This window comes from Vigna unguiculata, chromosome 3, assembly GCF_037176805.1.
Source record: "Vigna unguiculata cultivar grain cowpea cultivar isolate G323 ecotype 2 chromosome 3, ASM3717680v1, whole genome shotgun sequence".
Classification (NCBI taxonomy): domain Eukaryota; kingdom Viridiplantae; phylum Streptophyta; class Magnoliopsida; order Fabales; family Fabaceae; genus Vigna; species Vigna unguiculata.
This window is the reverse complement of record NC_140794.1, coordinates 22,820,141-22,847,393: the sequence shown is the minus strand read 5'-3', so window position 1 is coordinate 22,847,393 and position 27,253 is coordinate 22,820,141. Positions and strand designations below refer to the sequence as shown.

General features: G+C 32.4%; 1 protein-coding gene across 1 annotated transcript; it reads left to right on the top strand.

Moving 5' to 3' along the window:
* The first annotated feature begins 1,076 nt into the window (after positions 1 to 1,076).
* LOC114178882 (NAD(P)-binding Rossmann-fold superfamily protein) lies at positions 1,077 to 3,338 on the top strand. Its single transcript, XM_028065016.2, has 4 exons — positions 1,077 to 1,238; positions 1,652 to 1,919; positions 2,112 to 2,297; positions 2,686 to 3,338. The coding sequence occupies exons 1-4, from the start codon at positions 1,192 to 1,194 to the stop codon at positions 3,094 to 3,096; spliced, it is 912 nt and encodes a 303-aa protein (XP_027920817.1). The 5' UTR covers positions 1,077 to 1,191; the 3' UTR covers positions 3,097 to 3,338.
* Positions 3,339 to 27,253: the final 23,915 nt, after the last annotated feature.

Sequence of the window (27,253 nt, the reverse complement as noted above, 5' to 3'; positions counted from 1 at the left end):
ATTATATACTTGAAAGGAAAACATATATAGATTCTCTTTAGAATGTTAACATGTAGAGTTTTTTATTTTAAATTACGATCTTTTATTAGCATTATCAACTTCTATTTTTATGAAACCTTAACGTTAATAATAATAATCATCATTATCTTACGTATGGACGTAAGATTTTTATTAATTTGGTAAAACATGTCTATTTGAATAATATATACACATGCATAAATTCTAACGGAAAGAATCTTACGTCTATTTTAGTAAGAAAAATTTTCTCGTTTTATTATTTTAGTCATGTATGTTAGTTATCATTATTTAAGGAAACGTTAGTTATATAATTATTATCTTTTATTTTAATTATATTTTATATTATCATAAAGTATTATAAAATCCTGTCAAAAAAGGTATTATTATAAAACAAAGATTTATCCGACTTAAATAAAATAAGTTTAGAATTTGACTTCTAAATTATTTATAACAAACCTAAAATCTAGAAAGAAACTCTGTCATTGTGCACAAAAAAGTTATGGGACATAAGCATAATTACTATTTTTTTTTCTTTTGTATGAGTAAAATACAGTTTTCATATAAGAAAAATCAATTTATTTTAAATAACAATTCTAATGATCTCATAAAAAATTTAAAAAATATCATTTTATGGTGTAATGTGATTCAAAGATAGGTTTGCTTTTTAGCATGTGAAGAGTTCTATAGGTTTATGAATATAGAAAAATATATCTCTATGGATTAAGAAATTAGTCCTTATTTTGGTGGATGAATGACTTGAAAAAAAATGAAATAAATTGTAGTGACCTGATCATACGTGAGGTGGGCATTTTGACAAGGTGAGTGAGATTATAGAATGCGTTTTATTATATGAAGTTACGTCTGCAAGACTTAGCAACGCAGATTTAGTAAAAATATTGCACGTTGCTTTGTGCATTGTGCTTCTGTTTATTTTATAGCTCCCACCGCCTCTGTTCCTTGCCAAGTCTACTTATATTATATGTCACTCATCTAGTTTGGTCCTTTGATTGCTCCTTCATTCCAATAATGCATGTCACTCTGTGTGAACCTCTGTTATATATAGCTATATCTATGTATATATATATATATATATATTTATATGTCCACCTATTCCATTGCTCGCATCACTGTCTTCCTTAATTGAAGGTCCCCTTCATATTCTCTCTCACACACATGGAACCCGAGCATTATTTTCCTTCTCCCTCTCTCCTCTTAACCAGGTAGCCATCAATTAATATATGCATATGCATGTGTTTGATAATCAAGAATATCTTAAAATTTCAATTCTAGAGACCCCTTTAGTTTATTCTATTCTACAAATTTAGAAGCTAATCTGCTTGCAAATGATGATTAGTAACAGAACAAGTTTGCAAAAGGCTTTTCTTTAACATTTCTGTGTAACAAAGAGTTGTTTTTTACTTATTCGGGCCTCATCAAGGAGTTTCTCATAGATTATGGACGAAATTTAGATACAATATAGTTTTTGTACAGTTCTGACATGAGAATTGGATTTAGCATGATATATAACATGTTTAAACAAAGTTTGAATTGAAGGTCTTATACATGATTTAGTATACAAGTTGTGTATGTTGATTGTATCTGTGATGAGTGAGTGGTGAATGAATGAATGAAGGTGGTGGACGACGGAGACGGTGGCGGTGGTGACGGGAGGGAACAAGGGCATAGGGTTTGCATTGGTGAAGCGTTTTGCGGAACTTGGAGTGAGTGTGGTGCTAACTGCTAGAAACAAGCAGAGAGGGGAAGCTGCGGTGGAGACACTGAGAGAAGAAGGGTTTGGTGATTACGTTCATTTTCTACTCCTCGATGTCTCCGATCCCGTTTCTGTTTCCACCTTTGCCTCTTCCTTCAAAACCAAGTTCGGATCCACCTTGGACATTCTGGTACCATTTTTGTTCTATACTATTTTAATTTTCACATTCTATCTCTCTCATGTCGTGTCACGTCATGTCACCTCGCACATGCCGTTTCCCAAGTCAAAGCAAATTAAATCTCACGAATCATTACAAAACTAAAGCATTTTGAATGAAACAATTAAGATCCAAATACTAAGTATGAATGTGTGTGTGATTCAGGTGAACAATGCGGGGGTATCGTACAATGAACTGGAGGAGAACTCTGTGGACCACGCGGAAAGCGTGATGAAGACCAACTTCTACGGTCCCAAGTTGCTGATTCAGGCTCTTCTCCCTCTCTTCCGTCGCTCTTCTTCTTCCATCACTCGTGTTCTCAACGTTAGCTCAAGGCTTGGCTCCCTCGATGTACACTTTTCTACCATTTTTTTTTTAATTTTCCTCCTCTGTTAAAATGTTTCCATAAAGTTCCCCCACGAAGAAAAAAATTAACTTTTCTTAAAGTTCAAATTATTAACTTTCTTTTTATTCGCTAAAACGTGAGCATTTCGTGGCAGTATATTAACTATTGCTGTTTTAAAGTAAAAGACAAATGATGAAACAGGAAGAATCTCTCTTTTTATATTATACTTTTCTTTCTCCTTCCCCTTTTATTCTTTTCATTTTTATGGGTCTTTTGTTCACACCGGTTTCACACCTTGGGAAGGAGTGTGGGAATCATGGTCTGAGATTCTTTGACTAATGAGGGTTTTAAGGTTTTGTTAATTATGGTTTATACATTTGTTTGCAAGAGCAGAAGGTGAGAAACGCAGAGATAAGAGCAGTGCTAGAGCGCGAGGAGTTGATGGAGGAGGAGATAGAGGGAGTGGTGGGAATGTTCCTTAGAGACGTGAGGGAGGGACGGTGGAAGAAAGAAGGATGGCCGTCGTACTGGACGGAGTACGCCGTGTCGAAGGTGGCTCTGAATGCGTATTCGAGGGTGTTGGCTAAGAGATATTCATACGAGGGAAGTGGGTTGAGCGTGAACTGTTTTTGCCCTGGTTTCACTCAAACCTCCATGACCAAGGGGAAGGGTACCCACACCGCCGAGGCCGCCGCCGCCTGCGCCGCCACCCTTGCATTGCTTCCGCCGCACCTCTTGCCCACCGGAAAGTTCTTTTCCCTTGGAAGAGCCGCCACCTTCCTCAACGCCACTTCTAAACTCTGATCCCCACACCTACGTAATTAATAAGCTTAAGCTAGCTTAATACTTTAATTACTACGTACTACCCACTAATTCATTAGTCCACTCAAATGTGTGTTTACATTGTATTACACTCTTTCTTTGTCTGTCTTACCACCGGCGAATTCTAGAATATTAATGTTCTGGGATTCTGTACCTGCTTTAAATATGTAGAGAAAGTTTTGTTGTTATTTTTTAACAAGTAATATATATGTGATATTTCTTAAGGCTGATTTGATAAATTTATGAGGTAAAATTACGATGATATTTGGATATATTTTTAGTATTCAAATACTTCTGATTATGATGATTCAATAAGTTATTATAAGAGATAATATTCAAAGTAAAGTTTGAATATAGAGTTGAGTAAGAATGTGGAAATAACATACGAAAGAATTCGAAAAGTGCATATTTTTAAAATGTCAAAAGTTCGAAAGGATAACTGATAAGGAGAATTTGGAGTAAATTTAAAATATTATATAACATTGTATAAGAAAAGAAGAAGATACTTTCAAACAATTAAATTGGATAAACAACGTATGCTTATTATTATTATAGTTGAGGGAATTATCTAACTTAAAATAATTATCAACTTTTTAACGTGTAAATTACATTAATTACCTATCAGGTATTATGAAATACATTAGCAAATTATAACGTTTTTATAAATTCAACTATAGTAAACTTTATATATTGACATTTCAAAGTTTAACCATCGCTACGAGAATAATAGAAAATAGTGACCAATTTCAATGATCGAAAATGATAGTTATTATTAGTGACTAATCAGATCAAATATTTTTTTTCTTAAATGAGTGATTGTGATTAATTTAGTGACTAATGTTTTTGGTTATAAAATAACAGTAAGAGAATCGTTATAGTTTTATTTATTTATAATGTTTATATATTTTTAAGTTACCAAAAGTTACCTTCTCAAATTTCACACTATTTCCCTCTCAAATATTCACGAGACCACCAAATATTCACTATCAAATTTCACTTTCACGACTTAATTTTAAGACCAACAAAGTCAACCTCGCCCTTCATCGACAACTAAACTCGACTCAAACCACCCAACGTGAGGTCGCAGCAACAAGTTGCCACTTCACGAACCAATCTCAGCTACTTCACAAACAATTCCATACGAACCACAACCAAGCCCATTCACGAACCAGCTTAAGGTCGGTCCCATCACAAAGGAGCTCCAGGCCCCTTTTCAAATGAGAAGAACGAGCTTGATGAACCAAAAGCATGCCTCTTCACCAACCAGACTTGTCTCCTTCACGAACCAAACCAAGCGAAAACCCTAATTTGGGGGAAGCATAAACCCTTCTTGTAGTGAATCTATGGTAATAATTCATTAAAAAAAATTGAGGATTATAACATCCTAACCTAATATTACTTATTTAGAATTAAAATAATAAAAATATTAATAAACTACATTTATTAGTGAAACACTTTTCCAAACACGTGGGAAAATTAAAACTTTAGTTTATCGTGCTGAAAGAAATGCGTTCATTGCTTACAAATATAAAACGATTCATATTAACTTTTTACAAACATTAATTCATAAAATCCATAAAGATAATCCCAAGTAAAAATTTCCATGTTGGCCCCACTTCGGTTCTAAGTATCTATATGCTCACCTACATCAACATTTGCTCTCATGTAACGAGTTACAGGATCATCGCCAAACACACACAGATAGGTTAAGCTTAAAATAAAAATACATTACAAGGTACATTATAATAACAATTTAAACCCCTAACACTTTTGATTCACTTCAAACCTCAAATCGAAATATTATCATCTTCCTCTAGACACCTCTTGATTCTACACCCTTTGATGATTACATTGATCGATCCTTGTTGCCACGAGTGTCCACTCGCCCCTCCGACTACAGACCACCACCTATAGTCCACATGTGGGAATGATCTTGTCACGACCACAATCTGCAACACCAAGTGGAGTTCCCCAATACGAACCGCAGTTTGTATTTGTCTCAAGACTACCAAACTCGTCGAATAACACCGAGGAGGGCAATCTTCCGAAACCCATCCTACGAGCCACGATCTCGCACATTCCATTTGACTTCCAAAACCACCAGGCTACAACCTCGAGTGGTCACATGATACCCCAATACAACTTACACTCCTAATTGGGCCCCCAGCAAACCATCATCTCAAGACCTCCATCCAAAGTTGTGTAGAATCATCCACGCAACCCAACTCTACACCTGAAACTGCCTTGCGCTTCACGCACGTCGCTAGACAGAAACTGGTTCTAGACCGCCTGGTGGAAACCAGACACTATTAGGCGACAAGCGCCTTTCAGTACCTCTGCCCGACCAATTCTGCCTGGCGAGACCACCCCTTCCGCTAGGCGTCACGTGATTCCAATGGCCATTGTCACTGTTTTGGATACTGCCTGGCGGCTTGTCCCGCGTCGCCAGGCACCATACCAGTAGCGCAAGTGTTACTAGTTTTTTGCACTTTCGAACATGTTTCACACAACACACAATTCATAGCACTCTTATAATAATCCAGTCATAACCCTATAACTAATTTAAAATGCAACACATTCATGGTTTTACAATTGATGTCATGCCCTTAATCAATTATGATGCAATCCACTATGCACTCATTATTTTACCAAATAAAACATACCATGATTAACTTAAATCAACAACAAAATTTGCACATAATAACAGTCTCCAAACAGGCACAGTCCACATTATAGTCAAGATAGAAACCTGATTCTATTTTGCAAATTTAACCCCAATTATCACTTAATCATACATAATTCAATTTATATTACATGCATGGGTTTCTTTCCATACCCTCTTCCCAACTAATTCATATTATACATAAAATTACCAAATAAACCCTCCAAGAACGCGAATCACAGAAAAAAAATCAGGATGTCCCACTACACTAATGTGTCGGTTGGCGACAGTTCATGCGTTGTCAGACGATGCATACAATTCTGGGTTCTGTCCAAATTTTTCCTACAACTGTACAAACCCCAAATCCCTCAATCATCAATTATGTCATGCATTTTGGTACTCCTTTAGTATTCAATCAAATATATCTATCAAGCCTATTCCAATTAAGATCAATTTCACAAAACCAAACACCAATCAAAGACCAGAATAATATCTCTTCATCCCCAATCCCACTACACTAATGTGTCGCCTGGCGACAGTTCATGCGCTGTCAGGCGATGCATACAATTATGGGTTCTGTCCAGATTTTTCTTACACCTGTACGAACCCAAAATCCCCCAATCATCAATTATGTCATGCATTTTGGTACTCCTTTAGTATTCAATCAAATATATTTATCAAGCCTATTCCAATTAAGATCAATTTCACAAAACCAAACACCAATCAAAGACCAGAATAATATCTCTTCATCCCCAATCCCAACATGAACCCTAACCCCCAATTATGGCCATGTTCATACAATTATCATCAAATCTTACCATCTCAGACATGTAAACACATAGATAATCATACAATTATGTGTAGAGACCTCATCCAAGCATAACCAACATCAAAGAAACTTGAGAATTGGACAAATTGGGCAAGCCAGTTTGCATCGCCTAACAAACAACAACCAACCGCTAGGCAATTCGTAGAGAAACCCAAAAACTGAGTTCTGAAGGCATGAGTCACCTAAAACTGAGTTCTGAAGGCATGAGTCACCTAGCAGGTCTGCAATGCTACCATAGGGTCTCTGGAAATTTCCATAAACACAAAGAGCTCTTCATCTACTCAGTTCATCCCAAAGGCATACATAAAACAAATGTTGTGATTTTACTTTAACCAAGGTTCGAACCCACAACCTCTCAATTACTAGGTGTATGCATAACCATCAAGTCAATTCGTGTTTGTTGGTAATTCATACTTATCTAGGATTTTATCTTACTACTCTAGTCTCAATCATACATGCAAAACAATAAAATAATTAAATTAATAAACAATTGACATACATAGAACTTGAACCCAAGTCCTTTTAACACAACCAAGTACTCTCAATCATTTAAGCTATTATTATTTCACGTCATAAGTCCCAGCATTAAATGCCATAAAGGTTCCCACTAACCGCATTTATTAAATAATTATTTATTTAATTATTTAAATTTCTCGGGTCTTACAAGGATTAAAACTAAACCTGTGTTTAGAAATATGTAAAAGAATTTTTTTAAAACAAATTATACATAATGAAATGAAAGAATTGATATGTGAAAAAAAATCTAAACTAATAACATGCGTAAGAAATTTAATTACTAAAATCTAATTTATTATGAGTCTCAAAATTATCAAGTCTATCTATGTTAACTTCATGATATATGTAAAATCTTAAACTCCATATTCATAACTCTTCATGTGTTTCCTCTAAGGACCCATGAAACAATATGAGGGGATAAAAAAGCTTAGCAAACTAAAGATTGGGGGTGGCCAAACAAGCCAACATCTAATACCATTCCCAAACACGGGAAAATTCAATTTATCGATTCGCTTATAATAACACTCCATAATTCATAACTTAAACGATTACAAGTCCAAATCCAAATCAACTTAATTACAAAATAGTCAATACAAGCTTCTTAAATAAAATCCCAACAATTAGCCTTCACTTTGTCTCTATGCCTCGCCATCATCACCTTGAATAACATATGCTCCTATGTGACAAGTCACACAATCATCACCACACGTAAATAGAAAGGGTGAGTTCAAACAAAATAAAGCATGCACAAATAACATGATTACCTCACCCAAAAGAAATAACTTCACTTGGCAAGAATCACACACTTAGGGATATTATAACTCAAGGTAAATATGCAGCCATAGTAACCTATATGAGACTAGCACATCCAATCACACGGTGCACCTACTCGACCATGGCCTTAAGGATACCATATGCTTCCACGAACCTGCCCGCTCGTGGTCCAACCTCTACGAACCTATTCGCTCACAGTCCAACCTTTACGAATCTCCTCGCTTGTAGTCCAACACGTGTGAACACATCCAATTACGAATCTCCCTGCTTGTAAAACACTCAACTGTGAGCATGGAATATATGAACCTCCTCGCTCGTATCCCCACACAAGAGTATCACCAATACAAACCTCCTCGTTCGTATTAATCATGCGTTTAAACTCAATTACGAACCTCCCTACTTATAATACATGCAAGCATATCCCATACCTAAGGTCATCATAACTAGGCATGCAAAACACACCAAAACATAAACTTCCATTGGACCATTGCTAGGAGCAACCTAAGTGTTGTCAAGCGATGTTGCACTGCAGATCGCCTGGCGGGTCAAAGACACCGTCAGATGCCACACCTTATAGTGCCTTTCCTGGTTCACCTATCACCTATCACCTATCACCTGGTAGTCCAATCAGCATTACCAAGCACTACACTAGTAGAGTTCACAACAACAACATTCAGAATACCTAAGTACATGTTCATCTATTCCAGTATTCCTCAATTGCGGCCATCACTCATTGTCTACATCACTTATATTCATTCATCAAATTTTATATATATATATATATATATATATATATATATATATATATATATATATATATATATATATTCATCAAATTACATAATAACACTTGAATTTAATAAGGGATTATTCATGCTTTTTAGAGAATTCAAACCCAACAACCACATAAGGCCCATAATTCATGCAAAATCATATAAATATATCAGGTAGCACTTGCACTAATTCCTTTACCCAATACCTCATCCAAAAATTCAAGTGTCACATAATTACATATTCATACTTTATGCATTTGACTCACCATTATGGCAATCTGCCCATTTTATCACAATACCATAATCATAAGTTAAAGTGAACCCTAACAAAAGTTCACCTGCAACCATCATAACCAAAACACGAAGTGCAATTGTGCATTGGGTTGTCGCCTGCCGGTACATACTTGTCGCTTGACAGTACATACTTGCCGCCAAGCGGTGCATTAGTGTTCTTGGGCAGAACTCAGATTTTTGCACCTACGAGAAACCTTAAAACCCCCGAAGACTCAGCTCAATCATCCAATTGCATGAAAAATATCTTAAATCATATTTCCAGCATTCATACATATCCAATTACTCATACAAATGCAAAATCACTACAATTAAACACTAGACATCATCTTTCCAATGCATCCCTAAACCCCAACGTAAACCCCTCATGTTTGTGCAACATCCAATCATCAAGGTATCATCAACAGTTGCAATTATCTCAACTTATAACATCATAAATTCAAACATAAATAAGGAATTTTACAGAAAGCCCAGAAATGCCACTAAATCCAACAAAACACAGAAAACAAACAACGCAATTCGTGTCGCCTGGCAAGCCATCATTGTTAGGGCTGCGCAAAATAAACTTATCTGTATTGAACTATGGATTATCCATACTATATTTTACTAGAAAAACTAAACTATTTTCAACAAAAACTGAATTGTACTATTTTGAAGTTCAGTTTAAAAAAATTGAACCCTTACGTTTACCGTTCAGTTAACTGCTTGAACTGTTGTCAAAATTGAGTACCACGAAATGCGCAAAATGGTCACATGATTACTTTTTGAACCTTTGAGAAAGTGGAAAGACTAAAGATTAAAGTTTTCTGTGAATCAAGCGTTGGTGTTGTTGTATGTTTATTATTTACAATATAATCTACTACATAATTGTATATGATTTCAAGATTTATGTGAAAAGAAAAAGTTTCATGAATAAGTAATTAAATACTTTAATTTACAAGTTCATAATTATTGGAATTGTGGTTTCTAATATTTTTCTGAAAATGATGTTTCTAAATAGATACACTTAGAAAATTGTTCTATATTAAATAATAAGAAAAATTAAGGAATAAAAAGAAAGAGTTATGAGATTCTATTAATAGAGATGCTTTCCTGTAGCTTTTTCGAGTATTTACGAATAAAGATAAATAATAGATAATAATTAAATTAAGTTTGTTTAGACAAAAATAGTTAAGTGATACAAGTTTTAATTTTATAAGTATTGATATTAATATTTAATTTTTTTTCATAAGAAACAACATAATTTTAGTTAAGCTAATATAAATTACTTAAAAGGAAAGATGTATTAGCGTATAAATATAATCAAACTAAAGTAATTAATATAAATTATTTAATGTTAAACACATATAAACAAAATATAATATTAAATAATTCTGGGCAAAATAAATATTATTTGAATAATTTCTAAAACTCTTATTTTGTTATTAGATGGATTTTTCATTGTTAGAAACTATAGAAACTCTCACACTAGATATTTCTGGAATTGATCATTTACCTTCTTGTACCTGAATAATTTAGTTAAGCAATATAAAAACAATTTAAAACCCGTTCGATTCAAAAGTATTGTAGTTCGGTTCAAGAATAGTGTAGTTCGGTTTGAAAATAGTGAAGTTTAGTTCAAAAGAAATGCAGTTCGGTTCAAAGAATAGTGCAGTTCGAAAAAATATGCAGTTCATAGTAGTTCAGTTCAATTCATATTATTACAGTTCAATTCAATTTAGTGTAGTTCAATTTTTTAAGATAAAAAACAGTTGTGTTTAGTTTGTCTAAACTATTTTTTCAATTCAGTTCAGTTTACATGAACTTTTTTTTAGTTCAGTGCAGTTTTTATCAATATAGTGCAGTTCAGTTCATTTTGACCACCCCTAATCATTGTAAAACCAAAGAAATTTAATTAATTAATTAAATAATGATTTGATAAATGTGGGTACTGGGAGCCTTTATGGCATTTAATGTTGACTTTTAGGATGTGGAAAAGTACGAGCTCAAATGGTTGAAAGGACTTGGGTTCGAGTCCTATGTATGCCAAATTGTGTGATATTTAAATTGTGTATTTTTTTGATAATATGATTGATCATGAGGAGTGATAATATAATCCTTGATTTATAAGAATTATCACGAAACATGAATTGGTTGAATGGTTGTGTATTGACTTGACATTGACATGGTTGGGTGCTGGTGAGAACTAGGAGAAGAGGTTTTACAGACCATGAACAATGTTAATTAAGTGAGAAGGAAAGCTCAGTTGAGGAAGCACTAAGGAGGCCATTATTGATCAAGGAAGAAGCTCAATAACCAACAATTTTTAAGCAAGGAATCCAAGTTAGGGGAGCTGAACTTGAATTTGACTGTGTTTATAGTAATTTTGTACACGAAATGAATTGTTGTTATTAATTTTGTACTGTTGTGTCGAATTCTGCAAGTTTCTGGAATTTTTCCAGAAACTGCCTAGCGGGTCTTCAACGCCATCAGGCGACTCATCCCTTTTCTATGCAAATTCTAGGTTCCAAAGAGGAACTGCCTGATAGCATGAACTGACCACCGGGCGACGAATGTGTTTCAGCCCAGTTTCTGTGTATTTTGTATGAACCGCCTAGCAGTGACGAAAACTTGTCAGGCGACGCGAGCTAAATTGCTTGATTTTTTATGTTTTGCATGTTCTGGGAATGTAAGGGACTTGTGAGAGTCTCTATGAACTATGATATTGAGTACCTTGACAAATTGGGGTGGGAAAACCTATGTTTACTGCTAATATGATAAATTAAAGATTTTATGGATGTTAGGGTTGTGACAATTTGAAAATTTTGGGTAGTATGATCGTTAAGGTGATTGATAGAAATCCTTTGTGTAATTGAGTAGTAGTTATCTATCTGTGGATTGGAACGTGCTAATTAGAGGTTGTGAGGAAAATGGGTTGATTGGTATGAGATGTTGGTGTTTAAGATTCGCACAGGGTGCAAAACCAAATCTGATTTTTGTCCAAATAGTGAGGCATTGCCTAGCGGCTCATAACTTGTCGTCAGGCGATAATGGTGACAATGGCTTTTGTGGTTGGTGAAGTGTGACTCGAGTTGAAAGGTGCATTCAGAGATTCAAATGGAATTGGATAAGGGAAAAATAAGGTAAAATGGAACCGGTAGAAACCGGTATGCCTTAGGTCATAAAAGTGAATCTTAATTTGTGTTTAAGGTTTGGGAGAAATAAAAATCTTGCGAATACAACTTGAAGGTAAATATGAGTTAATGTGAATTATCAACATGGGTAGGCTATATGGTGTAATCTTAGAAACTTAATTGTCATTGTGATGGGTTAGGATGGTGATTTGGTTTGTTGATATACACTTAGGTCATTAAAAAGGGAATTGGAGATGTGGCTACTATTTGGCATAGGACTTGGAGTTGGGGGCTATCACTGATGAATTGAAACCTGTTTTTAAAGGTTACTGGTGTGAAAATTGGGTGGTGGCCAAATTCAAGAGTGGTTGGTGTCTACATTGTGAAGATAGAAAGGTAGGCACATATATGTTATCCTAGATAAAGGTCTATGTGTGATGGATGATTGAGTAATGTGGTGATGCCTGCAAAGAGCCATTGAATTATTCTATGTTATCCTAGATAAAGATCATCTTATCTGCTTGTGTTTGGCGATGATCGTGTTATGCGTTACACAAGAGCATATGATGTTACAAGTGGTTCTAGTGAGGCATAGAGCTAGAGCGGAGCTAGCGTGGGAAAAGCTTTTTCAGAGTTTCCTTATCACATAGATATTCTTTATGATTTTGTAAACCGTATTTTATTAGATATTGAGTTTTGTAATGGTTGTTGAAATTTATGGATTTTGTAGTAATGACGATGTAATGAACGTTTTTTTTTTAAATTTCCCACGTTATGGGGAAGATTTTTTATAATAAATGCGAGTTTGTATTTATTTCTATTATATTTTATTAAAATTCGTAATATCCGATCGGGATGTTACAATCATTGCTGCTAGGCAATTTTTGACCTACACTATATGAGTCGCCTAGTGGACCATGAACGTCGCTAAGCGGTTTCTAGGCAGAAACCCTGAAACGCGAAAAACAGCGAAAAATGAAAGTAGAAAAAGGCTTCCAAGCTTATACACACCATGAAATACATGATTCACGAAATGAACATTTAAGTGCAACTCCCTTTACCTGGAATTCCCACTCCCAAAAGCAGTCTTAGTGTTCCTCTTACACAACCTTGATCCACTCTTACCTCTTCGAACCAGCCCTCTAATCCTCTCCTTAGGTCCCTAATTTGTGTTCTAAAAATTCCTCTCAACTGCCACACGAGTATCTTCCTTTTCCCCTCAGTAGACTCTCTCTTACTTCATTTTTTTAGCCCTAAGATTTTAATAAATAAAATAAAAACGAAATTAAGGAGTTAATTACCTTCATTAGGTATTAACGTGAAGGCTTCCTGCTCATCCACCTCCTGTAACTACTACTCCTCTACTCCTAGGACGATTAGGGTTTCTAAACATCTACCAACGTAGCAAAAATAATTCAAGCGTAAAAAGAAACTAGTTAGCACTGGCCAAGGTTCAAACTCTCATCGACACAATTACCAACTATATGCATAACCAAGTAGCCATTACATGTTTTATGACATTTCATGCACACATACAGTTTTAAGATCATATCACACGACCATTCATACTAATGACATACATAAGGTTCGAACCCAAATCCTCTAAACACCACCCAACCCACTCAACCACTTGAACTACCATTGCTCCTTGTTATAACTTAGCAAACCAATTCTTTAAGATGTACCTCCATTCCACAATTATTCATAATAAATATTTATTCTTTTATTTAATTTTTTTTTCGAGTCTTACAACCCACTTTGCCATTCCTGCCAAAGATGAATCACACTCTAATCACACATGCCTAGAACCACTAGCCCATGAGATCCCAATAGTCAAAATAGCGTCCATAAACTTGGCATACAACACATTTTTCACATCGAGGTAAAAAGAGAAATCGCAAATGTAATCACCACAACTACCTCTAAAAATGTCACCACAAGCAGGATGACCCTAACAACCTCTAAGAGCTCCATCATTATTAATTTTAATCCATCTCATGTTAGGCATCTTCCAGATGACTTGAATAGGCCTATAGTTTGAGTTTCAAAGAACTTCAAAACAGAAAAGTCAGACATATCATTATAACAATATTCAGTAAAATCAGCATATAAAAAATTGTGAAACACTTGTATAGTTTGTTTTTAAAAGTGAAGGCCTTACCTACTACACAACATTTTAGGTGGAGGGTATTTTTAAATCGTATTGCAAAAAAAGAAAATTTAAGAAAAAGAAGAATAATGTTAGATTGTTATATTTGTCCCATGTGTAGGTCAACAAAGGAATCTACCAATAATCTATTCTTTATTGCTAAAATACATTTTTACTTATTTATTGAGCTAAGGATTTTATGCATATAATTGGGTTTAAGCACCAATAAAATACATGAATTTTGCCTTCGAATATTTGTATTTAACCCATACCAAACCTTTAAATATGTCATGCATAGAATCTCTTCTACCTCCACTCTTATTCTTGAAGATAATATTACTTTTGTGGCACATCTGCACGGACATTTGCCAATAGTAGGATAATAGGCTATTGAAAATAGGAACACTATCAATAGGATTTAGGGTTATGAAAATTTTGACAAGTAAAGGCCTAAATAGTGGGGTTTACCTATGTCATTTTGTTAAGACCGAATACAATCTCTCCTATCTATAAGTAATTTATTGTCTCTCATGGGGTTATGAAAACGTTATATGACTTCATAAAACAAGTGTCTGGTATTCCAAATATAACTGCCTGCTTTTAGTCACCGCAAAAGTATTTGAAAGTTTTACCTTTCTATTATATTTTAATTACTCATTTTGACTCTTATTATTAAATTCTGGTGAAAACATATATGCTATGTATGTTATTTTCTTTAGAATAATTTTGTAGGTAAATTTTTAATTAAAGAAATATCAAGTTTAAAAAAAGTCAAATAAAAATGATTAAAATTTAAAAAACGTCACTTTAACAGTAAAATATGCAAAATTAATTATTTTAAGTTAAAAAACTTTTATTCAAATAGTAAAATTAGAAAATAAACGTGGATAAAAAAAAAGAACTCCCTTTATATATATTATTGAAAGTATGTGCGCGTATTCAATTTTTTTTATATTTTAATTATAGATATTTTTTATTTGTTTTATAAATGATTTTTATTTATTTAATTTAAAAAATAGTTAAATTTTAAAGAAAATGATTAAACTTAAAAAAATCAGTTAAATTTAAATAAACAGTAACTTGAAAAATACAAGTGAAAGAAAAGTGGATAAAAAGAGAGAATATATACATATATTTATATAAATGATTTTTCAACATTGAAATAGAAAATATTAATTAATAATTATTTTATGGAAAATATATTAAATTAGGATAATTAGATTGTTTAGATATGCAACTTAATAAGTAATATTTTTTGTATAATGTAAATAATATATATGTTAACCAATTACTTAATTTTCAAAATTTTATTTTTGTATTAAAAATAAGTATACTCAAACTCTAATAACTTACTTTCATATATTAATTTTGAATCTTTATAAAATTATTCTTTTCTAATATATCATAGAAACTATATATATCTAGAGATAAAAATAACAAAATATATCGTATTTTTTAAGAATTACTAATTATAATATATTAAAGTTACACTACTATAAAAACTCATATTTTCTGTCAATTTTGTTTTGAAATTTTTTTTGTATAAAATACATATAAATTTTGTTATGAAAAAAAAATATTACAGGAAATTGTTGCAATATTTTTGCAAAATATTTTGTATAAAAAATTTTTACAAAAAAGTTTGTAAGAAATACTTACGAATTTTATAATTTTGTAGGAAATAATTATCTACGAAGGAATTACCTGCAATTAAGATTTTTAGAAAAAAATAGCATAAAAAATTGTAAATTTTTTTAACAAATTTGCAAGAAAAATATCATGTAATATGATAATTTTGAGTAGTGTTATGCGTTTTATATTTTTAATATATAGCAAAATTTGTGATGAAACATGTCATTTTATAAGGATATATAAGCATTGTATTACATATTCAGCATGTCATAAACATGTGAATATTGAAAAATATTACCGTAAAATATGAAGAGAAAGTTCAATAATAAATTCCATGAAATCGTGATATTTAAGTCTAAAATATGTAATTAAGTAATTTCCATATGCACCAAAGGCATCCATACCTAACTAAAAAACTAATTCCTTTCCAATAATCTCTTCTATGTATGTTCCAAAGCAACAATGATTATGAAAGAAGTTAATTGGCTAATTGGTTGAATATCTCCATGAGCCTATGTTGATAATTAACCACCATAACGTGCAGCACGTTTCTACATGCAAAACGTTACCACTTAATTTGAGTATATATTTTGGTCCTATACTAATACTTAATCAAGTGATTATGCTTTAATTGTGGATTAAGGTCGTATTAGATAATCATAAACATTTTTAAATAAAAGTCCGTTTGAAATATTATAAATAGATGAATATTTTAAAATATGTATATTTATTTATTATATGTTCATTATCTCACTAATACTTCATTTACGTTGAATGTTGAAAGTGTCTGATATTGGAAATTTAAGTTGAATGCTAAAGTTCTTATATTGGAAACTTTGTCCATTCAATAGTCGAGCCCATGAAAAGATTTGTCTTATTATAATAAAGTAGATAACATCCTTGAAGTAAGACACATCTTAGGAAGATTACTTGGTGCTTATAAAAACTCGATAACAAAAGGTTAACATAGAATTTTTTTTTTTAAAGTAAAGTTAAGAAAAACTTTGTAATGGTTTGGTTAAAATGGGTTTAAAATGATGTTCAAAAAATACGTGATTAAGTGAAAACATAAACAAAAAATAAGGTCAAACTTAAAACAATGAACTTAATTTGGACCCAAAATGTCAATGGAAGTGCTCAATGAGTGATTTCTTGAAAAAAGAAAACAAAAATACCAAACTTTTTATTTTCTTTACCAAATTTGCGGAAATCAATTTTCGTTCTTTACACATGTTTGACAATTATGCATGTCGCGTTGCATGTTTAAAATTCATTATGTAAGTTTCGAAATTATTAATGGGAAAGCACAAGGAATAAACTAGACTTCAGATATTTCCTTCCTTTAAATTATAGTTTTGGGTTTGTAAAAGAAAGACGTGACAACTATTAAAGTTAGAATATGGTGTTAAACTCGATAAATTTTATAAATTTTCTGAGATTATATTAGATCAGATAAATTAATTCATTAATTTATTTTGATTCATTAAAAACTTAATTTGAAATACAATATAATCCAATCTATCTAATAAAGAATCAATTTGTCCATTATCATTATGGAGAAATATTATAACATCACAACGCTCCATACTATTTCAACAATAAATATACATATAACAAACATCAAGAAAATATTTAAATAGTGACCAATTTTAATGACAATAAATATTAGTAATTATAGTGGCCAATTTAGATATCAAATTATTAAATCAAAAAATATTGGTTATTAAAATAGTCACTATTATAAAATAAAAAATTATATTTGATTTTTCAAATTAGTTACTATGATTTTTGCTACCATAGGAGATTGATCACTAAAAATTAGCTACCTAGGTTTTGAATACCAAAATGAATTAGTTTCTAAATTGGTTTCTAATTAATTTAGTGACCAATTTAGTGATCAATTATAATTTTTTATTTATATAGTGACTATTTTAGTAACCAATAATTTTTAATTTTGTAAATTAGTTTCTAAATTAATCACTATAGTGATTAACTATTTTTAGTTTCTAATTAAGAAATTTCTTGTAGTGTATTTACTATTTTTCATTATTTATATATACTCAATAAAAGAATTTACATGATATATATATATATATATATATATATATATATATATATATATATTACAATCATTCAGGTTCGTTGAAAATAATCTCAGGTCTAAAAATTAAAATCAATATAGATGTGTAAAAGTTAATATGTGAATTAATTACATTTTCTAATTTAACATACTCCATTTCATGCATTTCTAATGAAAACCTATCCAAGATGTTGTAGCAAAGGACAATGACAAGACCCAATCATTTTCCTTGATTGTAAATGTGTGATTAGGAGTAGTATATTTTGTATAGGATTAGCCTTTTATTTATGTAAATAAGTTTTTTCTTTAGGCCTTATATTTGGACCAAACACATATTTCTTTTGAACCGTATATTTTGACTATTTTAGTATAACAATCTCTGATTTAATCGATTATGTAAGTACCATAATCGATTAAAATAGACAACATCCTGTAAATAGTGAAGTTTGTTGATTTAATTGATTATGTAAGTACCACAATTGATTAAAATAGACAGTGTTCTGCAGATTTGTAGATTTTGCTTTTTAACTTGACTCTTGAGTGACCAGAAGCATTAAGGTGTTCTTTGGGCTACATTAGGCCTCAAGCAACCCTAGAAACATTGCTTATGGGCCAAGAAATCCTCTATCTTGCTTTTCAAGGTACATGCATTGGGTCGTTAACTTGTTCATGAATTTGACAACTTATTAGTCACTCTTGAAGAAAATTCTAGAGGTTGCTAGTTTCAAGATTCTTTGCATTTTTATTTTTCAGTTGAGACTTCAGTCAATTCCTCTATTCTATAAATAAGAGTGCTCAAGCATTGTAAAAATAACTTGGAAATAACATAGAGAAATTTTTCCAAATTTGCAGCTCAACCTTTTCTAAGTTCACTAGTGTAACACCCCATTTAAATAATAACTTTAATTTAAATGAAATGTCACACATATAGAATATAAGAGACAAGTCCTGGAGTATAACACTACTCCTTACAGTATCCAGAAATGCTAGAAGAAACCAAGGTACACCACGATGCCAAATACAATTGAAGTAAAAGATTGACAATAAATCAATGAAGTGCCAAGCAATACAATACATGGGTCGTGGCCTTAATGGAAAGCTGGAAATCCAATCTAGAGAGAGACTATGCAGCAGAACCTCCATCACCCTGATGATCACGGGGAGTTCTCACATATGCTCACATCAACAAGTTGATGATCATTGCAAAAAAGAGAAAACCACACAATGGAACATACAACAAGCCGAAAAGGGTAAGCTAGAGTAGAAAATAGTTTATCATACAGTTGCATACAATTTCACAGTCCAAGACGCACATGCCAGCCAATCATGTTATGACTTCTTAAACAATACACTAAGACTCAGACACGACTTATCCGAATACATATAATTAGTCGGATTCAGCAGATGCTTACACTTGTGGTGGACATTCCCTACTCTACCGAGCTGCTCTCCCCCGAGCTAAGTGTTACAATGTCTCAACCCCCACACATAAGGTTAGTCCTTAATGAGTTTCAGGCCTCCTACTACTCTCACCACAAGAGTCAGTCCGCTCTATGTGAGACTAACTGACTCCTTAGAGCGTCAGGATGCAACCTTACCTTGAATCCTTACTAAATTATATATATGGGGCACCACCATGAACTCCCACTAACAGGGGTCATGGAATTACGTCCCGACCACTGAGGCACCACCATGAGATCTCCTCTAGAGATTCATGGAATTATGCCCTAACCACATACACATCATGTTCCAACAACCAGGTAAATACTTATCGTGCATATAAATCTTATGCCAACCTTGATAACCAACCCCCATTCATATTCCATGTCAAATCCATATCAACTCATCATTCTCAATCCATGAAACCATCCATACATGCAACATCCCCAAATCATGTTAAACTCATCCATCACAGACTATAGATTATCTCATTCATACATAATCACCCAATTCATACTTTAAAAGCAAGATCAATACAAACATATAGCCAACATTTGAGAACAAAGAAACAACAGAACAAGCCGCATCCTCGCCCAAGTTCTCGTTCAGGCAAAAAGGTCTCGCTCAAGCGAGCTCCTTTCGCCTAGGCGAGAGCTCGACAAACAAGAACAATGGTTTTCTCCGCATTCTCGCTTAGGCGAGACTTCCCTCGCCTGAGCGAGACATCCACTCGCTCAAAATAGGGTTGGTCGCCTGAGCGACAACTCGCGTAAAAGAGCCTGAGCGAGCCTTTGTTAATCTCGCCTAGGAGAGACACGCTCGCTTGGGCGAGAAAATCAGTGCTCACTATATGGAAACTATATTGCCTTGACGCATACGCCACTGCCTTCTTCTATTGCATCAATACGCAACCCAAACCCAAATGTGAGGCATCACAGTAAACCTCAAAAGGTTTACCCACATCAGGGATAACCAATATGGGAGCACTCGTCAACCTCCACTTAAGCTCTCGAAAGCTTTCCTCACATTTATCCGTCCAAGTGAAAGGTTGGTCCTTCCGGGTAAGCTGTGTTTGAGGCGCCACTATCTTGGAGAATCCTTCTATGAATCTCCTATAGTAGCCAGCTAAACCCACAAAGCTTCTGATCTCTGTTGTTGACTTGGGACTTTCCCACTTAACCACTGCCTCAACCTTGGCTAGATCCACTGCAATGCCCAATGCGGATATCACATGCCCCCAAAAACTGCACCTCGTCCATCCAGAATGATAATAAGATACAAAAGTTACAAAAAAGAAATATATTGAATAATAGAAATCACGAAGAGTTAAGATACATTACGTCCAACCCCCGTGAATAAGGGAGTTAATTACTCTTATAAATTATAAACACTAAAAAAGAATAATGATGAATGTCTCCAACCTACAGGAATGAGTCTTAACTTTCTCTCCTTTTAGATCAAGTTCCCTCTCCAAAAAGAATTATTTTTAACTACGTGAAGCCTTTTATTTATAAATTTTCCAAAATGCATAACTCATTGTATTAGGCATGAATTTGTACTTGAAGTAACCAACTTTAATATCTAATTTTGTTGATAATTAAATTATTCAATTTTGTTGAGAATTGGTTTTGTTGATATATTTTTTAATCTTCATTTGTAAAATATTTCACAAATAAAAAAACTTATATTTTCCAAAATTATCCAATCAAGTCTTAATCGTCTAATAAAAAATAAAATACTTATCTTTTCTTAAATTATCTAATACAATCTTAATTATCTAATAAAAGATAAAATACTTATCTTTTCTAAAATTATTTAATAATCTCTTAGTTATTTAAAAAGATAATAATAAAATACCAATAAAAGATAAAAACAAACATAATAAAAAATATGATAATGTCAATTATGAATCCCCATTGCAAGGGTAGGCATCCTCACCTTTATCCTTACATGAATCCCATACTCACTAGAACTTTCTTCATCTTGGCAACTATATGTGTCAACACCCCTTAGAATCATGGTATTCTTTCTTGGACATTAAGATGCAACATGACCACTACCAAGATAGTAGAAGCATTTTATATCATTGGTGTGAGTGTGTGACCATGCTCCCTCCCTTAGCTTTTCTTTTTCTTTCTATTTCCCTAAGTTCCTACAAGATTTTTCTTCTACTTGCTTGTCCTCCCTCTTGTAGTCCTTTTTAACATATAAGCTAAAGTGGAGAGTTTTTAAGCATTTTTTCTCAAATGTTGTTGTTTTTGTACCAAGTCACTTAATAAGTCTTGGTACGGAAACAATTCCACTTTATCTTTAATGTCAAGATTGAGACCATTAAGAAACCTAAGATGGTTGTCTCTTCTTGCTCTCTAATTCTCGCCCTCATCATATATAATCCATCCTTTGTCTATATTCCTCTACACTCATGTTCTTTTGTTGGAGTATTTAGAGTTTGTCCATAATCTCCCTATGGTAATAAGATGGGATGTACCTCCTTCTTAAGGCACTTTTCAAGTCATTTCAATATTCAACTTGAGGGGAATTAGTAAGTCTTCTCTCCTCCTTTAGGGACATCCACCAATACATGACATTCCACTAAAAACTAAGGGTGGCCAATGGCACTTTTCTATCCTCACTCACTTGGTGGAAAACAAAGAGTTGCTCCACCTTCATTTTCCAATCTAGATATGCTTCAACATCTTATTTACCATGGAAATGAGGGAGATATACCTCAACTTTCCTTAGAGTATGCTCATGCTCACACTCTCTCCTAGTTCTTCTTGATGGAGGAGGTTGAAACAACTGATGTAATATCCCTTCGCTACACTAGTGATCTAACGTAACACTCATAAATTGGGTGAGAAAATAAACGAAACTAAAAAGCTAAAAATTGAAGAAAAGTAAATGTAAGAAAATAAATTATATAAAACAAGAACAAATAAAATAACCAACTAAAGTGGTGACTCAAATTGCTATAATCTTTACTTAAGTGGTCATTGTCTTGTTCTCAACATTCTTAAAGTGTTTTTATGGTAAACTCAATTTTTTCACCCTATCTTGAACACGAAATAACCTATTTATATTTCATTTCCTTTTTGACATTTAAGCCAAAATAAAATTAAAACTTTACATATTAATTAGAATAATTGTCTAAATTCGTCCATGTTGCATTATTTTTGTCTACTAAGCCCACGTCTCCATCAGTTACTTCTACTTAATTTCCTTTTGATCTTCATGCAACTTTTGCTTTTTGTTTTTTGAATGTTTTTTTTTTATATAAAGGTTGAGTTTTCCTATCTCTCTCGATCATCCCATGACTTCTTATGTGATCATTTCTTGATATTCTATGCTTCATTGATCCTTCTTTTGATTTCTTCATTACTTTCAATTTCTTTACTTCCTTTAATATCTTTCTTTCCTTTTATTGCTTTGTCTCGATCGCTTTTTGTCGATATCCATATCCTTGACAAAATAAAACAACATGTAATCAGAAGCAACAACATGAATTATGTAAAGACTACGTTTCTGAAATAGGAGTGATCCAAGATCATTTAAACACTTTTTTTGTTTGCTTCAATTCTCTTCCTTTTAGTTCTTTTTCACCCCTCATTTTCCATATACGTTATAAGTTGAACTTGACAATCGAAATAAATTTATAATATTGTTATTATTAATAACTAATAAAATCATCAAACTTTTCATTTATTTCTACTGCTTTTTATTTAATATATATTTTTAAAATATTATCATTGTTATTATTGCAAACTATAAATATTTAAATAACTTAGAAAAATAATTTATAAGTTACTTTTTGCTTCATTAGTTGGACATTCACCACCTCGGACATCTTATGCCATAGTAATATGCCATTAAATAAAGAACGAAAAAAAAAACAAAAACACAGCTAGAAAATACTTTTGGGAACAACTTTACTCTCTGGTATGATTCGAAAAGTATTTTTCAGAGTTTGTTATAAAAATAAATTCATGTTAAAAATTGTTGTCAACAAACTATAAGAAACAAATCTTAACTTTATACTAACTGAATGAGAAATTTGATAGAATTATTTTGTAAGAATGAGTAAACTCAAAACAACACAGTGAAATAAGATGTGGGTAAATTTTCATTTACAAAATTAATGAAAGAGATTTTTTTTTAATTAAATTCTTACTAATTTTAGCTTTTAAATGATTTTGTTTTTATTGTTTTTCTAAAATTAAAATAACTATTTTGTTACATGGCCTAAACTGTCCATTGAAAATACTTCTTCACCGTAGCTTTCTCTTCAATCAATGATGCACTAAATCTTTTGACACAGGAAATGAAGATGTCTTCCTTCAATTCAAACACTTTAAGGTTCAAAGTATCGGGTGTCTATAATGATATTATGACTATATGCATAAAATTATAATAAATATAGTATTGAACATATAAAGATTACCTAGAAAACAATATTATATATGGTATATTTGCACATTTTTACCTTTATGTGCCTACATTACACATGTGTCTAGAAAGTTTGGATTTTGCTAACTTGGTTTGTTCACCTATAATCCTTGATTAACCAATGCTAACCTTATCTTGAGAAGGTGATAAGGTTTAGGTGTACGTTGTTACTATGGCCAAGATGTTTATACTACTATTATATACATTATAATAGTTTATGTATTTTTGCTATTAGAATTAATAAAAGACTTAATTAAATTTTGAGTCTTTGATAAGTTAGGAAACTTTCAACAGAGTTCCTAATAAATTTTGAATGATCTGTTGAGTACTCAACAAAATTATATTTTTTTTAATTTGGTCCGTACTATTTAATTTTATTGTTAATTATGTGATGTGACAATTAATTAGGTGATATATGAGTACTCTCTTACTCTCTCATCTTACATAGTTGTCTTAGCATATAGATTTATAGTTTTATGATATTATAATTTTATAATTTTCAAATTTCAAAATTTTATAATTTTATAATTTTATAGTGTTATATTTTATAATTTTATATATTTTCTAAACTCAAATCATAATTAAGTATTAATAAACATAAAAAAAATTCACAAAAGATTGTGAGTGTAATTAGAGTTTAGACCATTTTTTTTTATAAAAGAGAATATTTAGTAATAATAAAAAAAACTAAAGAAAAGGATAATGTAAATAACAGATGGGGAAGAATATCAACGTGTAAACTATTTCTTTCTGTAATCTAAGAATTTGTATATGTATCTCCATAAATTAAGAAAATTTAAATTTACCTTAATAATGTGTTTGGATGAAGTAATTTAAAAGAGTAATTCATTTATTTGGAGAATTTGAATTTCTTTTGAGTAAAATGACTTGTTTGAATGGGGAAATTAAAAGAGAATTGAAATTGAGGAATTTTAAGAAGATATTTCAAATCACTAAAATAGTAGAATTTGAAATTCACTCAAAAAAGAAAGGAAATTGAAATTCCACAATTTGTGAAATTCCTCATTGTTCAATATTGGAAGTGTCAATTGGACCTAGACGACCCAGATGACCTAGACAGGTCAGGCCAGTCCGACGACTTATTGGCTGAGCCGACCAGATGATCCTGATAGACCGAGCAAGCCCGACGACACAGATGGGCGGGCCTAACTACCAAAATGAGACAGGTACGCTCGAAAACCCAAACAGGTTGGGCAGGCCTAACAACCAAGACAGGTCAGGCAGGCCCGATGACCCAAACGGGTTGGGGGCCTGATGAACCAGATGATCTTGACAACCCATACGAACCAGGCTGTCCAAATTTTGAAATTCATCCAAATTTGGCTGAGTTGACCTCGACCAAAATTTGGTGTAGTCTGCACCGGCCGAAATTTGGTGGAATGTGACTTAGTTGGCTCCGATCTAAATTTGGCCAAATTGGACTGAGTTTACATGAGCCAAAATTTGACCAAATTTGGTCGATTCAGCTCGATCAAAATTTGATCGAATTTAAATATTTTAAGGTTACAATTATATTTGTTAAATTTAATTTCAAAAATTATATTTTAAATAAATATTATTAAAATGAAATTTTAATTCATAAGAGAAATTCAATTATTTTATCCAACACAAGAGATTGAAATGTAAGGTATTTCAATTACTTTATCCAAACAAAGTATTTAGAAAATGAAGGGAATTCAATTTCAAGAATTTCAAATGCAATGTATTTCAATTTCTTAGAATTGTTGAAATGCTTCGTCCAAACACAAGGTATAGGAGCAACGTCAAACTGAATTTATCCTACATGACAATATGTGTATCGTCATTAAGGTAGGATTAGTCTTTTCAGCATCTAATAGGCTAAATATGAAAATTATAGGGTTTCTGCTTGTACCCCAATCCTTTCTCATGTACTCTCAAATTCCTTCATCAATTACATTTATATCTTTACCAACCAAGATCGGTAAGATAATTAAAAAAAAGTTATTATGTGTTGTTTATCCGTTGTTTCTTCACTAAAACTTGTACCTCCCAATTTCTCACGTTTTCAAAACATAACCTCTGCCTCTTCCTTCTTTCATCTTGCTATGGTCCCTTGAGTTTTTGTTGTGGTCCCTCCGTTTGAATCTTTTGTGGTCCTTTGCACTCGTGTCTCTTCTCTCTTCCTTCATCCACATCAGGTACGAGTTCCCTGAATGTTTTTTTGCCGCCAACATGTATCTTTTTAACGCTCTACAATGCATATACATGTTTTTGGTTGTTTGTTGATATAAGATGTTCAATATTTAATCATTCTTTGGCTTCTTTTATATTCATGATGCATTGAAAGTGGTTGAAAAAATAAATAACTTGATTAAATACCAAATATGGACCTTTGGTTAAGAAAAAAGTTATAAAAAACATACCGGATGTCAACATCCAGTACTGCTCAAAATTTACAGATGTGGTCATTCGTAGTATAAAACAGAAAACACATGCCTTAAAGTGACTACCGGATGCTGAGATCTGGTTTGTATCTTTTACATTACGATGTTGACCTCCGGTTGATATACAAAACGAATGTCAACTGTGCATTTCACCGGATGTCGAGATCCAGTGTTTGTGAAGTCCATCGATGTCAACCCGTGAACCAGATGTCGACTTCCAATTCACTTATTGGGGGTACATGAGAATAAAAACGGATGTCAACCCTTACACCGGATGTCGAGATCTAGTTTTGATGGAAAGCACAAATGTCAATTAGTGAACCGGATGTCGACATCCAGTTCACTTATTTTTAGGTCCAATTTTTTTTTTATAGTTGCTTACTATGTATTTTTGGCGTTGTGATTTTTGTATATGTCTTATATGATTTTCTTAGTTTTACAAATATTCATTTATTAATTATAATTTTGTATATATTTTTACGAAAAGCATTGGGGTACATGGAGAATGAAAATGAATGTTTGCATTACATTGGATGTCGAGATCCTGTGTTGATGAAAACCATAGATGTTAATTAGTAAACCGGATGTCAACATTCGATTTGGGTCCATTATTTTTATTTTTTTTAATAATTGTTGACCAAGTATTTTGGCCTTCTACTCGTATTTGATTTTCTTATATATATATATATATATATATATATATATATATATATATATATTCATTTATTATTTCTATACTAGATCTTGACCTCCGTAACTTAATATCATATTGTGGATGTCGACATCCATAATGGTGCAGTATCAATGCCACATCCGTGAATTAAAACTCAAAACATATGAACCAAATGTCGACATCTGCAATTCAATTGTCTCAATCGAATGTCGACATCCGTAATAGAACAATTTAAGTACCACATCCATAATGAAAACTAAAAAAACATGAATTGGATGTCAACATCCGCAATTCAATTACTTGAACCAGATGTCAACATCTGTAATATTCCAATTTAC